The sequence below is a fragment of the Crocodylus siamensis genome, chromosome 1 (genome assembly GCF_052110815.1).
Source record: "Crocodylus siamensis isolate JL-2025a chromosome 1, ASM5211081v1, whole genome shotgun sequence".
In the NCBI taxonomy this organism is placed as follows: Eukaryota; Metazoa; Chordata; order Crocodylia; family Crocodylidae; genus Crocodylus; species Crocodylus siamensis.
This window is the reverse complement of record NC_143395.1, coordinates 294,296,104-294,320,604: the sequence shown is the minus strand read 5'-3', so window position 1 is coordinate 294,320,604 and position 24,501 is coordinate 294,296,104. Positions and strand designations below refer to the sequence as shown.

Genomic DNA, 24,501 nt, shown 5'->3' with positions numbered 1-24,501 from the left:
TTCATGTTGCACATTTTTTCCTCTCAGAATAGAATCAGCAAAGTAGTTTTTTGAGCACTTTATAAGAATATCAAGAAAAATGGAAAACATAATCACTGCCTACAACTACCAATTAATTAGCAATTTCTGAGTAATGCTAGGGCTGAAATATTTCCTTTACTTAAATGGAATTCTCAACAAAATGGATGATTCAGTCTTGCTTTTTTATGTAGGTCTGTACTCCCTTATTACTTGTTTTTGCAGCTGCTCTGATGAATTGATGTGAGAGCACTATGTAAAAGGCCAGAAAGTTAAATCTCTCTGATGCAGTATGTCTTCAACTCTCAAAGCTTACAAGTCATGCAATTTAACTAATTTAACAAGAAGACAAGTCATCACTAGGGTAAAATCTGTCATGAAGTAGGATGGAGCACTTCAAAACCATCTTACCAAATGTGTTTTAAAACAGAGCTGGTATATTTTGTAGGCTGAGAATCAGATTGGTGCCTGAACTTCCAGGCCTAGCACCTCATCTGATCTGAGGATATTATGAAGCCACATTATTTCCAAATATAAATGTTAAAGCAGTGTTAAAACCGTGTTGCTAATGCATTACCTGACGTATCTGAAATACTTACACAAATTCTACATAGGAGTAGGATAATTTGTTAATTATAAGTAATTAATTTTCAGTAATGAAGACTAACTTTCATCTTTCACAGGTTTTTCATTGAAAGTGTAGTCATGTGACAGTACTTACAAAGAGATTAAAAAAACAACTAGAGAAGAGACTGTTTATCCTAAGCTTATCACATAAGAGTATCTGTCAGATCAAAGTAATGCCTAAATCCCTGCTGTATAAGGCTTTGCAAGAATAGAAAGATTTAGAAATCATTAGTTATTTCTTTGCAACCGCAAAAAATTAAATTCTAAAAATCTAAGTAACAAGTCCTGCAGTGATTGTGGGTTTTGTTTTCTCATTTTTCCCATTACTTATTACTATTCTTTTCTAATGCCAGTTGTCACATTTGTGATCTCAGGGATAACTGATAAATCCTGAAACAATGTGGCAATATCTTTCAAAAAAAAGTCAGTGAGCGAAAGGTCAAATAGATGCAAGACAAACCCGAATTCCAAAATGGTCTCAAAGTTCTAAGCCCTGATTCTAGCCCCATCATCCCTAGAATTACACTAATGCAAGTGCAGTGCCTACTACAAAATTACTTGCGGTTTACACTTGTGTAAACTAAATTCAGATCAAAGTTGCAATCTATATGGAGCAGAGCCAGATATTTTCTTTTGCCAGCATACTATATGTGCAGTTTTACGACACGAAGGGTATGTCTGAAGTGACAGTCAAAAAAATTTGAGGTTAAGATAACTTGGGATTGGCACATTGTTTTTTTTCTAGGCTAGAAACCCACAACATTCAGGAAGCTCAAGAATATAAAATAAATTATTTTTCTTTGGGTGACAGGCAGAATAAATCCCAATTTACTGTATAGATCATATAAGGAAATAGAATGCATCACTTTCTGAATGACTTACTACTATCCATTTGTAAACAACTGATAAATTTAAAATAAAAAAGTCAGGTCATTCTATTGTACCTGCTATCCTATCGAAACCTAGGCCAAGAGAGTGTTTATATAATGTATAAACAGATCAAGATATCTGTGAAGTCCTGTGCCAAGAGTGTCAGCTTTTTTATGACGGGCATTTCCGAGAGAAATTTCAGTGCTAGAAATAATATATGGCAGCTAATCCCCAGTGGAATGGCTGAGAGCTGCAAAATGTTGTGTTTGAAAATGTAACAAGGAGAATGCATAGTGTGTGTCAGCAGATACAGGTAAACCCATCTCAGAAGTCTTAAAGCTTTGTGTATATTGGGAAAGACATTGGCATCATGGGCAGAAGGAAAACATTTGCCTTAACCTTGGAAGGAGTTAAATCACCTGGATAATTTTCCAGAGTCCTAGAGATGGAACTATCTCTAATTTCTAATCACAGGAAAAGTAGGGTAATATTACATTTCTCTGACATGCCACTGTCATTACAAGAGGGCTAGATTTGGGCCCTGTGGTTCAGAAGCAAACTGCAAACCAAATACTCACTTACTTAACCATGTTTGAATTTTTCTTTAAATTGCCTCCAGGCCTAAGGTCCACCTAAACAGAAAGGCTGGCATGGTTAGGAAATGCCAATTTCTATAGCCAACAGCACCACAAGGGGGATGGCTACCATACTATTCAGCCCAACTTTGATTCCCCAGCCCAAATAACTAGGTGCCTATTGGCAACTGAGCCATCCTGAGTCTGGAGCAAGGCCTGAATTCATGTCCGTGAAGTTGCAGAAAGGTGCCTTAACAATTGCCATCCTATCTCTCAGGGATATTAAATCAACAAAAACTTGAAGTGATATGCTTCTTCTATTATACAGTAGGAAAAGCTTATATCTCTAGATTCAGGCTACACAGGTGGTCAAACAGTCTAGTAAACCAGGAAGGACTGAGGGCTGGAATGATAGCTACCTTCCCTTGAAAGCCTTAGTTGGAGAAAAGAAATCGAAGGGATTGTAGTGCCGGAAGGGAAGGATACAGTTCCCTCCTTTCTTATTTCTCAGAGGAAACCTTCCAGTTCTGTCCCCAGTGTGGCTAAGCAGTGCTTTTCCCTTGGGTCCCCCATCAGGTGGTCTGTTGCAGAAGACTGCATTGCACATAGTACCAAAAGTAGTCTCACTTCAGCAGCATGGAACTTAGTGTGAGAAACTCTGTAAACTAGGTCAAGTAGAACTTCTTCCTACTGCAACATGCCTACTTCTGGCACCCAGTTTAACTTGTGCTCGTGCCTCTCTGAACCAGTTAATCTTAAATGTGCCATGCTGCTCTACCTTCTCCCTGCCCTGACTTCAGACTAACCCCCTCTCAGTTTAACTTGTGTGAGGCTAGTTTGGGCATTTTCATGCTACACTGTGCTATGCAGTCCAAACACAGTCAACTTCAGCTATTACTGAATCTTTTGGGAACCTGAGATCAGGACAATAATGATCAAGCCCATACTGACTGAGGTTTCCACTTAAAGAAAGCTTGACTGTAACTGCCTTTCTTGGAGTACCTCTCTGCACCTCTCTTGGCATACATTCCTGAGGATATCATAGTGAATAGTGTGGGCAACGGAGAGGCACAGAACCTTAGTCAGAAGGATGTGCCTTGCTTCCTCTGACTCTCCATCAGATGTGCTCGGTTTTCAGTGGCCTGTGAATTTTGGGGCCAACCCACTGCCGCTGGTGTAGTGGTTATTTCCCCACACGTATGTCAGGAACAATTGTGGAGTTTCCCAAACTGTATGCAGAAGTAATTTATTTGTATTAGGGGAGAACTGGGCCCTGACTCAGTGCTGGAGATATCTGAACCACTTTAATGACCTTTTGCCTGGGCTATCTGAATTAAGAGGAGGTAGAGAGCAAGATGAGGGATATCCTACAATATCATATGGATTCTTACTATAAAACATGTTTAGATAAGCAAGTGACTAAGCAAGTCTGATAGAATTCACACAAAAGAGTCATTTAAACCATGAAAAAAGGCCTTCTTGATAAGACCAGGAGAGCTACACACATTGGAAACTGACTTGCAAAAAGCCTGAATCAGAACACAAAAGAAAATACAGCAAATTATAGTGAAATAATTAAAAAAGAAACTACAATGGCAGAACTTTGGAAGGTGAATGAAAATATTGTAGAACATTGATTACCTCAAATAATTTGTGTCACTGTTTTTGGATAATCATTTTTTCTAGATTATTTTTTTAAGGAATCTTCAGCAGCCCTGAAAAGTCTGTTCAGAGCTGTTCCAGTGGCCGCGGTAGCAAGTTCCCTGCGTGCGACTCCCTGGCAGTTCATCACCAGGCAGTCTTTCAGGGAGCTAGCCATTGTCTGCATGAGTCAGAGAGTGAGGGTGAAGTTACACATTACACTTAAAACATACTAAGGGCACTTAAAACTTGAGCATCCACACATGAAAGCTAAGTGCCCTTTGGGCATCTCAAAGTTATACCACCTCAGTTGAGAGTTAACTCTGAGCCGTGCTACCTAACTCATGTTAGGGTAACTTCAGTCTGCTCCATGGAGATAAAATGAGCAATTTTCAGTGCTCCAGCTTCTCAGAATGCACTGCTCCCAGTTCCTCTTCCCTAGCAGGGATAGAGCCCAAGCATCCTGGCTCCTTGCCACACTCCTGCTCACCAACCCCCTAGTTGCAAATCAGAGCTGTGCAGGCAAGAAATAGTATGTAATAGTAATGTGTGACTGCCCATAGCTTGCTCCAACTTTAACACTGATTAACATTCCACAGATTTAGTATGGTCTAACTGTGACATACAACTTCACCCTGAGGGGGAAGGTCAGGAGACCTCCCACTTACTTGATCTTCCAGATACTCAACTTCTGGATAATAGTCATTCCATACTATGAAAGAGAAAGTATCCTGCAAAATTATCACCTTAAGTAAAATAATCAGCGGGCACATCTACACTGTCATTAATATGCTTTTGCTACTACGCATTAAGTTTAGTACCTCTGGGCACTTTTACATGTGCTCTAGGCATTAAAGTACACGTGTAGACACACATGTGTAAACAACTATGTTGGTTATAAACAGCAAAAGTATCACATGCAAAAGAGCAACTCCCCCAGCACTTACATTGTTTTCAATATAAAGAATTTGATGCATTTATTTTCTAACTTTCTTCATATTTGATCAAATATGTCTTTTCATTGTAATGAAAATGCATTGTTTGGATTTGCATCTTCTATTGATACTGACCACGTCAAAAATGAAGGAAGTATTTTGTCAGTTAAAGTGTTAATGTGCTTCTATGCATGCACATTGTCAAAGTCTCCCTGCATCAAAATAGGACCACAATATACCATCTAGACTGATGTTAACAATAGTGTACTGTGCTGTGAAAAAACTACAGGCTTCCTAGCTGATTTTCATTTTGCTAATCTTCTTTTCTGTATTTTGCTAATAGGGTTTACCCTGTACAAACTGTCATGAATTAATGTTGCAAATTCTTTGCCTACCCCAAGAGGGCAGTGTTGTCCATAGCTGAGTTTTTAAATGTTTATTTTTAATAAGAGCAGCAACCTAACACAGGCATCTCTTATTTCATTGGTCTGCATAGTGATCTGACAGATTTGTGAATTTGAAAAACTTGTTAGGACTTTTCTTACTACTATTAAAAAAGCCCATTAGGGCATTTCATGTTATACAAGAAGTAAAAGCTCAATGTGAAGATAACTTTTGTAAAGCTTATTTATTGTATAGAGCTATTTTGAAAAATGAGGACAGTAAATAAAAACTTTTTGGGTTCTAAGAGAATTAAACATTTTAATGTTTGCACTTTTTTTTTTTGCGCTCCATTGTTTTCATGAAAATAGCATATAAAGACAACAGCTTTGATAAATTTCACCAGTAGAATCAGATGAGTCTGAGTTTAGCTTTTTAGTTACTAAATTTACTTTAGCTATATATGTTTACTAGAGCTGTGTTTTTAAACCAAATCAGCTAGAATTTGAAAATTCTAGCTGGTAGTTCTTAGTCTTTGGAAAGGTGAGGATTTCCTACATATTCCTGTAAAAATTTGAAAATACAGTTATTGTTCATGAAAGCTATAAGTCAATACTGTAATATGTATTAACTTAAATGTCCACTTGATGGCAGCATAAGCAAGCTTGTTGCTGTTTAGGGCACAGGTACAGCTATCAATGTGAAAATATATACTACTTTAAGGTTAAATATGCAAGTTGCATTTGTACAACGTATGTATGTGCTCAGGTACATTTAAATCTACCTTTTATGAAACATTTTAATGGAGAATTAAATATTGCAATACTGTGTAATTATTATATGTTGAAATAATCTAAGGGGGATTATAGAGTGCTTTTCAAGACTTTCTTAGAGAAGGCTAGTTCTCTCTTTTTAAAAACAAAACCTGTGAAGATTTTTCCTCTTCACTGCTGTTCTGGCTGTCCTGCTGTGTTGTAGATCTGATAGCTTGGACCCAAGTGTGGGAATAGCTAGCAGACTTTCATTTTAGAAAGACATGGTCAGTGTTCATACAAATAGCTAGCCAAATTGAACCATGTTTGTTTAATCAATATGCCTTGTTCTCCTCTCAAACAGACTATCTTTATGGTGCATTTATATTTATAAAAGAGGGCCTGGCTCCACAGCTATTACAAAAACAATTTCAATAGTTTAAAAATAGATGCATTTGGATTGCCTTTTTCAACCTCACACATATTCTTCCCTTTCATTCATTCCCATGCTTCATTCTCTACATTCCCTACTCCTTAGGTCCCCTGTCAGGGGATTCTTCATCATGGACCTGATAAACTGCTAAAGTAGTTAAGGACTCTCTATCTCCATCCATCAGTTTCAGACTCTGGCAGACTAAGGAGAACCAGGGAGAGTCAGAATTAGGGGCCCTTACTGAAGACACCCTACCACTCTAGGGAGCACATTAGCTCAGGCACCTCTGCTATTTGCTTTTCCTGTGACAGTCACAATTCCAAAGATACAGCTCAAGGAACCAGGATCCATTATTCAAAAAACTTGAGTCACAGCGAGGAAAAAGAATCAGAACAAAATATGGTAAAACATTCACTACAGAACACAGCACCTAATTAGATGGCAGTTACATCCCTTACCAGTTGCAGTGTCTAACTAGGTTTTAAAGATAGCCTTACAAAGAGTACACAACAACCTTTCCTGGAACCAATGAAGTCCAGAACATCTTTAGAAGGTCTGCGCCAAAAAAAGAAAAAAGAAAAAAAAGAGAATTTGCACAGTAAAAAGTCTTGACTAGCAAAACAACTCCCCCCCCCCAAAAAAACAACCCTCCTCCCAAAAAAAACAACCCCCCCTCCCCACAGACATTATTGGCAAGGGCTATTATCTAGACATTCAGGAACAGCTGGAGATCCAGAGCTAGTATCAGGTTCTGCATGCCATGTAGCACAAAGCAAGCATGTCCCTTCATTGGGATAGAGAAGCTGATATAAATCCTTCAATTCCACCATCCTTTAAACATTATTTCTGTTATATCGGTATTGTCTTTATTAGCTAGTTTTTATCCATTAGACACTGAAACAAGTAATTCATCTGCACTGGAAAAAGTCATTTGGGGTGGACAGAGAGGATAGGATGTTGTTGGCTACTGAAAATGAAACAACAACTTAATGTTCAATGTGCACACAAAAGAGGAGAGGAAACAGAACAGAGCTTTATGGGAAAGACCCCTGAACACACAGAAAAGAAGCTGTCACCTTCAGAGAAACTATTCCTTGGAGTTTGAAGGAAAGTGGAACCATTATAGGAAACTCTATTATACTGCTAGGGTCTGGAAGCAAGTAAGCAGCTCCTTATGGGTCAAGGATATCAAAAGTAGATAAAGTATTAAAAAAAATCTACTTGGCTATTCTGCTCTTTGCCCACTGAAAGAACTAGCTCCCTAGTCATTTCATTACCTTTAATTAAAATGATAAATTTAATTGGCATTATCATCTGCAGTACATTTATGTTGTGCTGAAAGATCAGGCTCATGATTATTAATCTAAAAGTGTCTACAGGGAATTATACTAGACAGAATATATCATAAATTTCACATGTCTATCTAGGCCAATATTATGGAGTAATGGGAAAGTTCCATAAAACTCTGGGGAATTAGGGGGCAGTAGTTTGTTTTGTAGATGTATGTGGCAAGGGACTTGCACAGATTTTACCTGTATTGCATCAATGTCTTTCCAATCCTTAGTTAGTTAGAATATATTTTTAAATAGGGATATATATATATCTCCCAGAAATGCAGCCTACTTCAAGAGTATATTTTACAACACCAAGCTGCAAGGTTTGTTCCAGTTTGGAGTATGTTACATACACATCAAAGAAATTTCATGTATGTAACACACCTGTTTTCTTGCTATGGTAAGTCACTGGTTATGGCCTGTGCATGTGTTAGGTTGCTTGGGCAGGCTCTTCGTAAAGGAAGAATAACCCATCACTTGGAAAAGAAAAGAAAATATTAGGAAAAGAAGAAAGTCAGCTGGGAAGGACAGGCAGTGTGCTTTAAGCTAGCCTTGCAGCTTCTGGTGTGATATAGCTTAGACAGGCAGACGACAAATAAAAAGCAGATATCCTCCATGCATTTTAATTAATTAACGTCCCCAAAATGTTGCAACCATGTCACATTGTGCAAAACATTGCAATCTGGTGCTCTAGAAAAAACAAAACAAAGAGAAAACAAACAACCCCCCTCAAAATTTGTTATCTAGTTTGCTTATTCTGAAAATATGAAATTTCAAAAGCAGGCTCAATTAATTCCCATATTGTTGCAGTTAATACATACCCAAATGATTACCATTAAAATTTTCGCTAACTGAGGTAGAGTTTTGCTCTCTGGAATCTCAAGGGAAGCCCAGTTGCTGGAAGGGAAGGGAGCTTTCCAGAGGTGAAAAAGGGACATTTCAGACATATGGGACAAAGAGAAAAAGTACAAAGACATTTGTATGAGAAGCTGACAAACAGATGGATGTGTTGTGCACTATGGATTTCACATGATACAGCTAAGGGAGAAGAGGCCCTATAATGTACTGCAGCATCTGGAAAACATAGTGCATCAAAAACCTCCAGTTTAAACCCCCAGTTAAAAAAAAAAAAGAAATTATTATAAGGTATTGGAAATGCTGTAGTTCAACACTTTTCCCCCCTCATACTTACGTTTTATTAGATGCTTTACATGAAAAGACTAAGGAGAAATTAAGCAGTCAATATTTGAATAACTATTAAGGAATGAAAGATAACAACAGTAACTGATGGTCTTAGTCTTGACTAAGAGCCTGATATGTGGCTCCATTACTGTAAAGAATATTTCTCCACCTTCCCCTTTAGGAGTTTAGCAGGGAGGGAGTAATGTGCCCCAAAGCTCCCCCTTTAAGTTTAAGAAAATATAAGGTACCTTCGGATTATCTTTTGCCCCTTCTTTATGTCTCAAAGGCTTATTTGTCATTGAAGCCTAGCTGCCCTCTCTGCTCCATTCCAAAGAGAAGGGAGTTTGGTGTATACAAAGTATGAATATTCCAAAGCTAAGTCACACATTTGCCTGGGGTCTCCACCATGGAATAGGTCTTGACCACAGAAGGGAGATGTGTTCCTTTTCCCTTTATTTACACTCCAGGTAAATTCAATAAGAGTCAGTCCTGTGTATAGTTGGTTTAGACAGTCTTATGGGCCTAATGCAGCCATCGTTTTGTCAGCATAAACCAAGGTAAGGATTTGGCTCAGTTATGATAAAAATCGCTTTTCATCTGCACTGCAGGGCTGAATTGCCTACTGTGCAGAATGAAGCTCACAATAACATCAGTAATTAGATTACTTTGTACTTCTGTAGTTTTTTCCATCTGAGGTTTTCAAAGCACTTTACATATTCATATAAATATTAATGAATAAAAGCTTCAACACCATTGGCGTGAGGTAGGAAAACCGGCAATATTTTACATAAAATAATTAAGTGTCAGAAGTGGGACAGACATAAGCATCTGTCCATAGCTCCTGGTTCCCAGCCCTGAGTTTTAACCATTAGACTGCGCTCACTCTTTCAGAGTCTAACATGTAATAAATGTTTAATATGCACTTACAGACAAAAAACACAATGGGTGAAAGTCCCCCTCTGCACAGAAAGCTAGAGCAAGGCCCTCTCCCTCTGGTCACAGTTCCATACAGAGGTGATGCTTCATAAGTGAAGCATTGTCAGACCTACAGAACTACCAGGAAAATGTGTATGTATTTAACAACTGCACAGCAGACAAAGCAGCCAGCCAGTGGGAGGTTTCGGGTACCATCACCTAAGCAGAAATTCTCTCTCTCAGTTCAGTAACTTATACTACTTATCTATGTCTTAAGACTTTCTTAAAGTGTTACATCATCCACTATCTCTACCATGCACAGATTAAGTTAGGATAAAGGTCTCGGAATAGAAAAATAGATCATTCACTGTGTTCCAAGAGGTACACTTGTTTCAAGAACACAAACGGACATTAGTCAGCCTGTCTTTGCCTTACGTCTCCCGTCACTCCCATCTTTTTTTTTTCAACACCAGTGTAAAAGCTGATTATACCAGTTTAAAAGTGTCATGTGTCCAAACCCGAAGAGTCTTTCTAAGACTTACTCAAAGTGAGATATGGTTTAGATGCAATTACAAGAATTACTGAGCTCAACAAGGCATACCAAATAATGGAGATGATTGGAAGCCCTGACAGGGACACAGCGGACTACAGGCCAATGAGCCTAACTTCTGTTCTTGGAAAACTGGTAGACAATGAAAAAAACAATTGTTCTGCACGTGGATGAACATGACTTGCTGGGGGAAATCAACACAGCTTTGTCATAGAGAAAACATACCTCACCAACCTACTAGAGTACTTCAAGGGTGTCAATAAAGCAGGTAGATCAGAGTGATCCAGTTGACATAGTCTATATATTTGGACTTCCAAAAAGCTTTTGACAGTGTCCCCTATCAAAGGCTCTGAACCACGTTAGGTAGTCACAGGATTACAGTGAAAGTTTGTGGATTTAGAAGCTGTCTCAAAAGTAGAAAGCAAAGCATGAGTATAAATGGTCAGTTTTCAGGATGGGAAGAAGTAAACAGTGGGGTCCCCCAGGGATCTGTGTTGGCACCAGTGCTGTTTAACGTATTCACAAATGATCTGGAAAAGAGAGTAGGGGAGAGAGGTGGCCAAGTTTGCAGTTGATGCAAAATTATTCAGTGGTAAAGACCAAGGTGGACTGTGAGGAACTACAGAAGGATCTGGCATGTTTGAGTGAACGGGCAACTAAATGGCAGATGCATTTCAGTGTAGATAAGGGAAAGTGATGCAAAACAACCTGGGCAAAAACAATCTAAACTATACTACACTATGATGAACTCTACATTAGCTGTTACCACAAAGGAAAGAGGTCAGGGAATCACTGTAGACAGTTCACTAAAAACATCAGCTCAGCAGCTGTGAAAAAAGAAAAAAAATGTTAGGGATTATTAAGGGAATTGTAAACAAAACTGTATGCCCCTTTATAAATCTACGGTGCATGGTGCATCCACACCTTGAATGCTATGTTCAATTCTGGTCCTCACATCTCAAAAAAGATGTAGAAAATCTAGATAAGGTCCAGAGAAGGGCAACAGGGATGATCAGTAGTATGGAGGAGCTTCCATATGAGGAGAGACTGAAGAGGATAGGCCTATTTAGTTTAGAAAAGAGACACTTGAGGGGGGACTATGATATGAAATACAAACTGGTGGAGATAAAATAAATAGGGATTTATTCTTTAGCCTCTTGCATAATAGGGGGTCACAAAATGAAACTAGTAGGTAGTAAATGGAAAACTAACAAAATGAAGTTTTTTTTTCACACATTATGCCGTTACGGTATGGAACTCATTGTCACCAGGTGGTGTGGAAGCTGACAATTTAGGCAGATTCAAAAAGGGATTGGATACATCCTTGGAGAAAAGAGGCGCTGGGAGCTGTTGAACATAGGACTTAGAGATACAGCCCCTGCATTAGAACTTCCTAGACATTATATGCTGGGTGCTGCAAGTGAGAGGAACAGTGGAAAAACCCTCATCATACCCAGTTTACTCTCCCTTTTAGCATCCCCTCTACCACTGTGACACTGGATACTGGGCAAGATGGAACTATGATTTAATTCAGTAAATGGCAATTCTTAGGTATCAGTCTTTAAAAATATCCTTAACACAAGATGCCTTTTGTTGTTATAATTTTCCACATGATCATGTAATATGGGCATATTGCAAATTATTCAGTCATTTGAATCTTTACACTTGATGTTATACACTGCAAGAGTATCTACTGCTCTCCAAATTGGAGGCAAGGAGTCCAGCAGTAGTTAGATTATAGGAAAGTAGGACTAGAAGGGACTTCACAAGGTCATCTGGTCTATCCTTCTGCATAAGGAAGGAATAAAGATGAAGTGCCAAGCACCAATTAAAATAAGTCTCATCCCCAAGTGCCTTATCTTGTCTAGTACAAAAAAGGTACATCAAATTGAGCTCATAGGACCTGACTATGAGTTGTTAAAGCAAGTAAGCACAAAAGCTTTGTGTCCTAGCACCTCATTGCTGGTCACACTTCATATCTGTCATCACCAACTCTCTCTGATTGTTTTGCATTTATCTTTCCCAGGAACTCCTAAAAAGTCTTTTGACTATCCTTCTGTTCACTTCCTCTCCAAAAGCTGCTGGCATCTTTACCCCTCTCTTCATGCTAGGTGTTTTTCTGCCCATTACTGGTAGTCTGTAAAAAAGGTTGCTGATGCCATTGGTTACATCCCTACACAGGTGGCTGACATCCCCTAATTGCATCTTGTGACTGGCAGCTGCAGGCACTATTAAGGAAAGCCTTTTGGAAGGAAAGGTAGCTGATACAGAACTTCCAAAAATCTTCCAGTTGTTTTACCATAGCCTAACAATAGTGAGAGGAGATGCTTGACAGCTTTCAACAATTTCCTCCAGCCCTTCATTTTTTTTCTTAACACTGTATAACCCTGATTCTTTTCCTATCACCTCTAGGCCAGTTAAAGACAGAGTGAGAAAGCTCTTGAAGCCTTTTTTTCAGCAAATGACACTTGCATGGCTTACTGGAATTGCCAAGCACCTTTGGGAGTGCTAGGGTGAGATTCATGCTTTTGCTGAAATCACACTCTGAATGCAGGTGCTAGGTCCCTCTGGTTACCCTGAGTCTCTCGTTACCAAAAACATTTTTCCCAGTGTGGTGAAAACTATACAATTGCATGGATGAATCTTCTGAATTTTAGCAGGGGCTAATGATCAGTTCTCCAATGTAGAATTTTTTAAAAAAATCTTACACCACTTTGCAAAATGTGTAGCATTAAAAAAAATGCTGGAGTGTGTTTTGTTGGATATAACATTAATAATGATTTTTTTTAGAAAGCATAATGAAGTCTGCACATAATACAGCTTTGGCAAAACTGTCTAATATGATTTATGGATAGTTTATTCATAATTAATGTCTAATTGATAATCACTTCAAAGAGAAAAGCTTTAAATGCAGTACAACCTCTCATTGATTAGTTAGCTTCTGTGCAGTGCTTTGAACTTCTAGAGCACTAGACAGTGCTAAATACTATAATTGGTAACGTAGCAACAGCTGTAGTTAAGATTTCTTACACATCTTGGGTGAAATCCTGGCCCCATTGAAGTCAGTGTTAGTTTTACCATTGATTTCAACAGGACAAGGATTTCATTCTTCCAGTCTAAAGAACAATTTTCATTTGCTTATTATTTTATCAGATTTCCACTTTTGAGGGGGAATTTTCCAAGGCCAGGAATGTATTTTTATTTATGTATTAAATAAATAAGGAATTTATGTATTAAAGGTCTAAGTAAAACCATTCAAAAGGTTTTAAGTAGAAGGAAACATGGGGAAAAAAGCTCCTTGCTTTTTATAAGAGTCTTCAAGCCATAGGAAGAAAGGTTTTATTTGGAGAGTGCCCCTAAATCAGATGTGTGTTTTGAGAGGCCTATATTCAACTGGCTATGTTATATGGTTTGAACAAAACCCAGTCTCAATCTCATATGTGCACTAAGAAAACCCTTTATTTTCCTCCTGTTTAAACCAGCATTAACCACAGTTATTTCACTGTAACCAGCTGTAAAATTGGTGCATGCAAAAAGACAATCAAAAAGTTCTAACTTGGTGTTAAAGTTTTCTCAAATAAGGACCTTCCAGTATTCTTCTGGGACTCATTGAGCACATGAGCGTATTTAAACCATGTGGAATATTTCCCCCCTGAATGTTCCTGCCTAAACATCTTGCTCTTCTGCTCAGATTAGCAAATTTGGAATCAAGAAGGATTTTTTTCCCCTTAGGATAGATTGGCACAGACTATAGGATTTTTTTTTCTTTTTCTGTAAAGTTGAGCACAGTCTGCTTCCTAGGATGTTCTGAGTGTATATTAAGCAATTACTTCCCTATTGTTGCAGTGGCAGAGCATTGCAGTGCCCTCATTTCTCCTGCTTTTACCTGTGCTGTGTTGTAAAGTGTTGTTGTTTTGGGTATTGTGCCTTGTAGTTGTGTCTTCATAGGTAAATCTAGAGGATTTCTTGGGTAAATGGTTACCTATGAAGACAGGGGATTCAGTTCAGTGGCCCAGAAAGCCCCCAGTTCTGCGTTCCTATATTTCTTTTTGTATACAAGTACAATCAAATAATTTTAAGATAGACATGTTTTGTGAACCAGTATTTCTAGACTCTCAGAGTTAAGCAATAAGTAATTACATGACAGTATAAACATTTCTGTACAGTATCACTTTTCACAAATATTGGCAAGTCCCATGTTGCAGTGAACATTAGACAAGAGTTGATAAATTCTAGTTCATACATATTTTGTAACTGGTTTCTGTGGCATGATCCATTAAGTATTTTAAAATTAAATAAAATTATACATAATATCATGAATAGCACAACTAATGAGAAATGATTGGGACATTTCTGTTTACCATGTAACCAGATTAATGCTGACCTTTTTATGGTTAAGGGTAGGGCAAAAACTTTGCCCATGCTTAAAATGTGTAATCCCCATTCACAGAGTATTTCTTCCTATTGTGAACTCTTAGGTCCCACATTGTCCCACTTGGCCCCAATGCTTTCTTTTCTCTACCTCCCCTCTGACACAAGGGATAAACTACAGCAATCACCATCCTAAAAGACAGTGAAGTTGCTGACCAATGTGGTAGCACGAGGAAGGTCAGGAGTCTTGTTCTGGGGCAGTGCTTCTCTACGCATAAGCTAGGGAGGGCATTATTAAATCACTTATAAGTGGCTTCATCTATATGAGACTCTGACTGCAATAGCCCGATATTACTGTGTAGTAGCATTGTGTGGCGACAACCATGATGTGATACTACTGCACAGTAGTATTAAGTTACTGCTCAGTAGCATCATGAAAAAGGTGTTTGTTGGAGCTTCTGCACAGTAACCTGGGTTCCTGTGCAGTCATATAGCACTTGTTTAGTAATAACCACACAGTCAGCATTTCATGTAGATGCGGCCAGTGTTACCTTTTCATTTAAACAAATTTGGAGAATTTTGATTCTCTGATCATTTAGTGATAAATTTTTTCTCTGAAATTGAAACAATGCCCTCATCTAGTGCCAACAATAGGAAACAAAGCATCCGCTAGAGGAAACTGGAGGAGTTCTGTACTGTAGACATAGATATCTCTATGCAGCAAGATACAAGAAATTCTGGCCTTGCCAGAGCAGGTCCAGGATGCTCAGAACGCTACATGATGACACCAACAAAGTAGAATCCAGTCCTCAAGCAGTAATATTAAGGTCAGAACACACTACAAATCTGAAATTCTCTTGCAGCGTCAGTAAGCACCAGACAAGTCCTATAATTGTACAGAGACCACCACAGGGAGACACCCCCATAATACAAACTGGGTCCTAGATCATTCAGACCAGATCATTTAAAGTGCAGATGTCTTTACACTACACTGGAGCATATTCATGCTTTTGTGGCTATAAATTTTATTAAAACAATCTTTTTTGACTCAGCACAGTTGACTTACGCTCTATTTATTGCTCCTACTACCTTTATAAGATCAGCAGTTCTAGTATGTAACTCAGAAACAGGCAATTATTTCTGTACAGAGGGATTTCTTCTCTTGTTTTACTTGTCATCTTACCTTTCCATCTGCATTATCCTCCCTCTTTTCTTCTCCTTCCACTCCTTTCTTCCCCTGCTACACTTGTTTCTCTTCTTCTCCTATTCCACTAATTCATTCCTCTTAAATTAATGTTTTCATATGCCATTACATTGGCAATTATCTTTCACTACCCTGTTAGTCCTCTCACCTATAGCTATAAATCCAAAACTGCCATGAATTGACAGATGGACAGAGGGTAGTTATTTTCCCAAATTTATTGTCTTTCTAACTTGACAGATGATTTCAGGAATGCCCAAGTGTGCTGTGTTGAAGTCACATGAATAAATGAGGTAGCAACTGAACACAGACTCTCTACAGTGCTGTAGATGGATAGTCTGTGTATCTGAAGTACCCACCTCAATATAGTAATATAAATAATTAAGTCAGGTATTCTGGATGTACAAACATGTTTTTATGGTGAGGAGAGACACCTCTGTATTTCAAAGACTGGAGATTCTGAAGCTATATTTGTCTAGCAACAGATTTTTGTTAAAAAAAGAAGCCATCTTAATGAGATACCAGGGCTTGATTTCATCCTCCTTCTGCATAATTTCAGGATGGTATAATCATCAAGAAATTGTGCATCTCCAACTTGTGGAGTCTTAAATAGAATGAATGTTCACATATGAATGTGGTGGGGGGCACACTTCTCACAAGACATTCACTCCCTCTCTGATCTCTCAGTTCTAATCCTCCAAGGGAACTTACAAAACACCTTCCATAGATGAGCCTACAAACTTCACTTCATAAATCTACTGGATACAAAAAATCATGGATTCAATATAGACATTGGTTTTATGACATTACAATATGCCTGACGTCTGATGCAATAGGTACCTGCCTGACTTGACCTCTTACATTCTTCTTTTCCCCCACCTTTTCTGCCTTCCCCTCCCCTATTTTTCTGCCCTTTGTCTCCCTGATTTTCTACTATTTCTTTCTTCACTGAGAGCCTCTTTCTTACCCTGTATTGTTACCTCTGTAACATTTCCCTTTGGCCTTTTTATCCCTCTCCCCCCCCTGCTTTACCTTTCATTTCTTCTTTCTTCTTATTTATATTTTCACTACATCCTCTCACACTTTGAGCTTCTCTCATTCCTGTTTTCCTAATCTCCAGCTATTTTCTTTTTCATTGACAGCCTCTTTTCCACCTTGTATTCTATCACTGTAATATCTCCCCTTAGCCTTTTCCCCCCTGCTGTCTTCCACCTCCCCTCTCTGCTTTACCGCTCTGCTTTACCTTTTGTCTTTCTAATTTCTACCTATTTACATTCTCACTGACATCCTGCCACACTTTTAGCATCTCTCATTTCTTGGAGTCTCAGAACATCAGAGACTCCCTATGCCTGAAGAAAGGTGACTGCTCCTGAAAGTTTTCCAAGAACTTTTTTCCAACTACTCAGTTGGTCTAATAAAAGATATCACATCTACTCAAAGAACCTTGCCCACATATCAACCTGGATTAAAATTTCAAAACTAGGAGAGCACATGAATATTATTAATATAAGGCAAAAGCTAGAATCCTTTTATTTGTATTCATAATATAATTTATTTTATGGTAATGACCAAAATCTCAATTTCACTGTGCAAACCTAAAAAAGAGATGATACTTGCCCTGAAGTATTTCTGGTCAGAATTCTCTGTTACTGCTTTTGATGGAAGAATTGGGCTTCCAGCTAAACAAAATATTTCATGAAAAGTGTCTGCTTTCCTGTGGACAGTTTGATTTTGTCAATAAACAAAGCATCCAAATGAAATATTTTTGCCAAAATATTTCAATTTGGATGTGCTGCCACTGTTCCTCATGTGACTTGTAATAACATCATCTAACTTTCCTGCACCACTTTTCCAAAGGTCAGTATCATTATCCTTGTTTTACAGGTGGGAAGTTATTCACATTGTGTATCATGTTTAAGTTTTGTAGGATTCAATTTTTATCAATAAACATCCATAAATGGCAATTTAGCCACATACAGACCAATGGAAAAATATTTCAATTAGTAATTATCAAAAGAGGAGGTAAGAAAAAAAAACAAGATGGATTAGGAAATCTGGGATAGTTGGTGCTCAGGACTGCACCTGCTATGGGGGTGTTCTGGCACTGACCGGGCTTGCGGCCAAGTTTCCCTGGGAAGACACATGTAGATGCACATGTGTGTGTGCATGCATGCGCACGCGCACACACACACACACACACACACACACACACACACACACAGCCATGGGTGGTGGCACTGGGCTCCCTAACTCCCAGCCACCAACAGTCCTGCCCCTCCAACTCCCACTCTCAGCACAGTCTTACTAGTGCGGCCCCCAGCTTCTGCAGCAGCTGCCCAAACTGTTGCCAAGGGAGCAGTACACAGGCAGCACAGCTGGGGCTCCCTCCACCCCTCCTAAAAACTTAAATCAATAAAAATTGAAATAAATGTTTTAAAATAACCATCAATTTTATCCATCACAATTAAAAAAATAAAATTCTGCCAAGCCTAATCATGTTCTATTTAACCAGAAGATTGCTCCAATTTCATAGTTGTGGGATGTCCCTGGGGGTAAAAAATATGCATGTATCCGCGTGATACATGATGAGCCCATAGAGAGAGAGATGAGTAAAATGAAGATTTTGTTTCCTTTTTCTCTTCACAGATTGACTATCTCTGCTGAATGCCCCATGCAACTTGAAGATTTCCCCATGGATGCCCATGCTTGCCCACTCAAGTTTGGAAGCTGTAAGTTATTCTCACAAATAAAAGTCATGAATGCAGTGTTTTGATCTACCTTTGCTTTTCTAGGACAACATTTGCATTTCTTTCACTAAATGAGACTGACTGATCTGATAGCACCTTCACTACTATCCTACTTCTGAGTTCTCACAGGCTTGGCCTTCTATCTGTTTTGTTGATAACCAGGGATCCTGGTTTTCTCTGATTTAAAAAATCCCCAATTTTCCATTTTAAAATAGTAATCCCAAATCTACATTTTTCCATGATTAAAATGAAACACCACTAATCACAGAAAAATGTGGATTTGAAGTTACTTTTTTTAAACTGAAAATTGGGGATTTTTTTAAATCAGAGAAAACCAGGATCCCTGCTGATAACCGATTTTTTATGCTTATGGATGAGTTAAACTTTCCTCCGTGTCGGATATATATTATTTTGAAATACAGCTAATGGTGTATGCTAAAATACACTACAAACATAGATATGTAGCAATTATCAAAAGAGGAAAATCTGCCTATTAGTCTTTGATAATCCCAGTCCTATACACCTATGTATGCAAGTATGTAAGAAGATACACAAGCATACGATTGTATACATGAACACGCTATTCTGTAAATTATATGCTGAAGTGATGATTTTTCTTCATACTTTGAGTCTATAATCCACCATAACCCTGCCTTGCCAGAATTTTTCTTTTAAAATAACTTTAGGGGATTGCATGTGTATATTTAAACACAAAGCCCTTAATTAAGGTACAGACTTGGCTACTCAAATAGATGACTTTTATTTCAGTAAACAAAACAGACTCAAGGTGCAATGAAAGTGTCTGAAGACTTCTGATGTTACCAGCCAAAATATGTAGTAAATCCCTCATACAATTTAACTCCAGGATTTTTTAATGCACCCCACGCCCCCCATTCCAGTTTTTATCAATTGAAAATCATTAAACTTATGCTTTCATCTTTTGTATCTGTATTACTTCCACATTGCCAACATACTGTTTTCTTGTGATGACAATGATAACTGAACATGCTGTATTTACTCGAATACAAGATGAGGTTCCCTCCCCCACATTAGCATGAGGAAAAAAGCCCCCTCATCTTAGCTTAGCATACAAGAAAACTTAATTAAATATATTTTCTATCATTAAACTGATACCCAAACCAGCATGTTCTCAGCAATGGATATCAGTTATGAAGTTGATTAAATGCAGCCAATACTGAGCATAACTATAAAACATGTGGCCCATATGGGACAAACACACTAATGGGAATCTTTTATTTTTTTTAGCCTGTAACAAGTGGGTGTCCCGGGGCCGGTTGAGTCATTGGCCCACCCACTTGTTTTAGGGCTAACCGCCTGCCTGCCTCACCTGCCATGCCTTTAATGAGACTAAATAAAAGTTGTTAACTAGGTGGGAGACTGCCCATTTAATTGCCCCGATGCCAAGGGTATACATGGCTCGAAATCTCCCTTTATACCATGTCCCATGCCTCACAGATGTCATCCATGGCCTAACACCCAGCCTATAGCTTATTTGGCGTAACACATGGTCTATAGTGTAGCCCACACTGGGGTCTCCTTCCAGTGTCCCCACACTGGGACCCATACTCCCATACTCTCACACTAGGACCTGTACTCCAGTGCCTCACATCAGGACTCTCACTCCCATGCACTCACACTGGAGCTTTTGATCCCTATGCCCTCATGTCAGGACTTTCAATCCCTGTGCCCTCACACTGGGCTCACAATCACACCCACTCAGGGCTCCCGGCCTTTTCCTGTGTCACAGGCTTCCTACCCGGCTTAGGACTCTTTTGGTTCCCTCACACCCAACACTGGGCCTCCATCCCCTTTTCACCCTGGAGCCTCACAACCAGCTCCTTCTTGGGCTCAGGATGCCACCCCCCTGGAACCTCACACCCACCTCCCTTTGTAAACCTCAGGCCTTGCTGTGAACCTGGGCTCTGTCTCAGGTCCCTTCATACAACCTGGACCCCACCTCAGGCTCCACACAGCAAACCCAGGCCCTTGATTTTTCTCAGGGTGTGCTCCCCTAGTCTTTCCCCTTCATGAGGAAACCCACAAAGCAGCAGGGGCTGAGGCTTTCTGGGGCCCCATACTTGTCCTTCACTGGGGGGCACAGGTACGGCATTTCTTGGAGACTGCCCCACTACTGGAAGCCCAACCACACCATCCAGCTCTAGCAGGGTGTAGTTTTAGGTCATGCCCCAGGACCAGGAGCCTCCAGCATCCCCATAGCTCCTGCCCTATATTTCCAAGTTGTTACATGAGCAGCAGCTCCAGCTGGGTGGTGTTCTACTCCCATCTGCTTGCAGCAAACTGCTGGCTCCACTGTTCAAGGCCTGTTTTTATAACAAACAGCTGGACCCTTTTCCCAATTAGGTAGTTGTGCCTGCTTGGGAGTGCAGCCAACTGCAGGCTGCTCTGCTGCTTGCCCATGCCCCTTTGAGTAACAGAACACAACTTGCGCTCTGTTACATAGCTTTTAAAAAAAATGGGAGAGGGGGGTCTTCCCTCCACAGGGAACTGGTATTGGGCCTGGAGGCACTGCAATACTAGGCCATCACCAAGAGGTCCAGAGCCAAACCTAACACCCTCCCTTTGATTCCAAAAATGCTTAACCTTAGCCAAAAAAATGCAGCCTATCTGAATAAAATATATGTGAGTGGCCATTAAGTACAGTCATCCTCATTGCCAACTCTTTTTCAAGTCCTGATGAGCCAATATATTGCCTACATTTTTAGTTCCTCTTCACTCCCACAGTGGAGCTGTGCCTTCTTTACGATTTCCAGTGATTACTGTTTCTTCACTGGCCTTAAATGTCTGGCAAATAACACCAAACAGAGCCCCAAACAGTTCGCCCAGAATCCTTCTGTCACCCCCTCCTTCAGCATGTCTTATATGATCAGTGTAGCCCCGTCCTCCATGAAACAGATCCAAACCAGGTTGCCTTGCACCTCATGTGCATGTACATTTTTGGAGGACCCCAAGTCTCTTGACAAGAAGACCTGGTTCCAGTCATGAGTGGGAGGCTAATTAGTACATAAAACCTTTGTTGGGGAGGTCTGGAGTACACACACATACTGTGCAGTGCTGAGCTGTGTGGTGACCATAGATTGACGTATTGTTGACTTCACTGGTGCCCAGCCCAGTGAACTATAGGATAAATCATGAGTCTTTTGACTTGGGACTAACATCATCCCTAGTTTGTACTATATATAAGTAGGTACAAAAATATTCCTTAAAAGTATGTGTATGAAGTACCCGTGCTAAAACTTGCAGCAGTTTCAAAAAAGGTAAAATGCATCAATTCTGGATGAACTAAGTCTAAGGGTGCTTTATGCAAATTGCTACAGGTATGTTTACTTCAAGGTCAGTGTTTTCAAAGTTGCTTTTCACTTCTATGTTTTCATGGAGACCAGGGTCTGACAGTAAGTAGTGGTAAAGGGGCTGCAAAGGGAAGAAGTATGGGAGGGAAAAGGGAATACCTGACCCTCCAGATTTATTTTCCCTGCTGTAGCAGTAGGAAGGGGACAAATTCAAGACTAATTTCCAATAATTAGATTCTATACGTGGAAAATTATAACAAATGTATAAATTTTCCATATATAATATCTAATTATTGAGGATCAGTTTATATTTGAGTAAATATGGTAAAATGATTACCAAATTATCAGAGTTAATTGATTTCCCTTCTTCTGAAGTATAACAAAACAAAAGCCAAACCCCCCCCACAAGTTTCTTCTTTGTAAGAAATGTTTGTGTTAACAGTGTCAGTGTACCGTCATGAGTACTGTCATGTTAAGCAGTAACAATATAATATGAAAGTCTTGCTCATGTACATTGTAAATCTTACCTTTAAGACTTAGAAGTAGACTGGAAGCTTCATGCCAAAACCAAACTGTTAAAAAAGGTTTGGCATATTCACAGAAATGTGTGATTATGTGTGTTTTAAAGATAATCATGAACTACAATAAGAATTTGGAAAAAAAATACACAAAATGCCCATTCCTGATTTGCTATTTTTGTGATACAGTGGAAGCTTTGACTTCTAAAGTGATTAGTTCATAATGTAGTCTTGTGCCCTTGGGGAGATTTAAGGACTCTTACAGGATGTACAGTACAGAGTTTGGTTAAACACTAAAGCTTTTCTTAAAGGTAAGTGTGGGCTTCAGAACTTTCCCAACCGAGAGGCAGTATGATTAAGTTTACTTTGTAGTTATGAGCACCAGTGACAGTACAGGAGAAAGCAATGCCACTGTTTTGAGTAAAACCAAAAAACATTCAGTGCAACCTTCAAGTTTTTTTGTTAAACCTTATTGAAATGCAAATGTATATACTGTGTATGCTGAGCAGTGTAAGCTAGTGGGGCATTACAAGTAATTTTAATGTTTCAAAGAAAAATAAAAAGATGACATTAAAAAGTATGTATGTGCTGAATGCCCCTCTAACTCTTACTACTTGACATTCACAACATAATCTTATAATTAGTTCTCTGTTAAACTACTTCAGGTCTTCTTTAACTTGTCCCTCTATACCTAGGCATTGAACTGTCTGGTATGTGATATTCCTGATGGCTTGGAAATCTCTGCAATACCTACATATGTACTATAAGTCCCTCAGTCTTCTGCATGTCTTTATTATGAATGAAAGGCCATCAAGGAGCTTGTTATATTATTTTTCCTACAGTATAATAGCATTACTTACTGGAGATGAATAGAAAGCTGTGGCCATATTCTCCACTAACACAAATCCATATGGATCCTCCTACTTAGAAATGAAGCTTTTATACCACTGAGAATATGGCTTCTAAATACTGCATTCCATAATTCATCTTCAGTCACCCTTTTGCTTTAAATTAGATTTCATTAAATGAGATTCGAAACATCTTCATTTTTAATATGGACACAAGGAGCATCTTTACGTGTGCTTCGGGAGTGGCAGGGAGGGGGAAGAGGGGGGACTTTAATTAGAGCTTGTTCAATGAGCTTTAGTTAAAGTACCCCCACTGCCATTTTGAAGTGCGGGGGTGCTGAATACACAAGATGCCAAGGCTGCCAGAGCGTGCTAATTAGCACACTCCAGCAGACTGGATTAAACAAGTCTGCTCTGATGCGCTGTAATTACAGTGCACCAGAGCAGGTGTCCCACATGTCTAAAGGCACCCAAGGAGGCTACAGGTATCTATATAGTATACTCCTTCTGAAACTTGAGTGGTGTTCACTGGCTGTTGTCCTAGAGTTCTTAATCTGTTGCCAGTGTGGCCTTTCATTTGGCAAAGGCTACACTGTAAAAACTATTACTTGCTTTTTATTGTTTATTATTTCAATTGTCTTGTAGGTAGTTTTCACATGGTGCACATTTCCTTATGTCTCTCACCTTGAATTAGCCCTGCAAGATATTTTGTTGCTACTGAATGAACTTCTCTGATTCCAGGGTCTTCTGGAATTCTCAGAGAGTTACAAGTCATGCAAGCAGGAAATAAAACAACAAAATAGATCTTTATTTTTGTCAGGAAGGGACATTTTTTTTTAATATTGAAAAAAATGCTATACAGTATATAACATTTTCTCTTGCAGAGTTCCAACAAGTGTGATGCACCTTCTACTTCTTTGTCCCTTGACATGCAGACTCCGCCCACTTGCTTGCTTCTTTGTTTTGCTGTCCTGCACTGACCATTTCATATTCTTCCTTTCCCCACACCCATATTTTCTACTCAATCCTTAAAATGCAGAATACTCTCTGAGATTGTTCTAACTATATTTGGAGAAAGAGCTTTTCATTTGAAGGCCATTTAAAACAATTGCCTAGAAGGAGAAATGTGTGCATTCCTGGGCAGCTATTCTTATGGACCCTTTATCAATGCCAAGCAGTATTGAAGATGATTTAATATGAGCTTGTGGCTGTGAACAAAGTTCTTGATTCCTGGAAACAAAGCTAAACTAACCTAAACAAGCTTACTGGGTTTT

The 24,501-nt window shown here is 39.1% G+C and overlaps 1 protein-coding gene across 2 annotated transcripts in view; it reads left to right on the top strand.

Moving 5' to 3' along the window:
- GABRA5 (gamma-aminobutyric acid type A receptor subunit alpha5) overlaps positions 1 to 24,501 on the top strand; it is an 89,647-nt gene that overhangs the window by 20,247 nt on the left and 44,899 nt on the right. For both annotated transcript variants that reach the window (XM_090064906.1, XM_090064899.1), the window contains exon 6: positions 18,432 to 18,514. In XM_090064906.1, the coding sequence (XP_089921032.1) occupies positions 18,432 to 18,514 (83 nt within the window). The remainder of the gene's footprint in view (positions 1 to 18,431; positions 18,515 to 24,501) is intronic.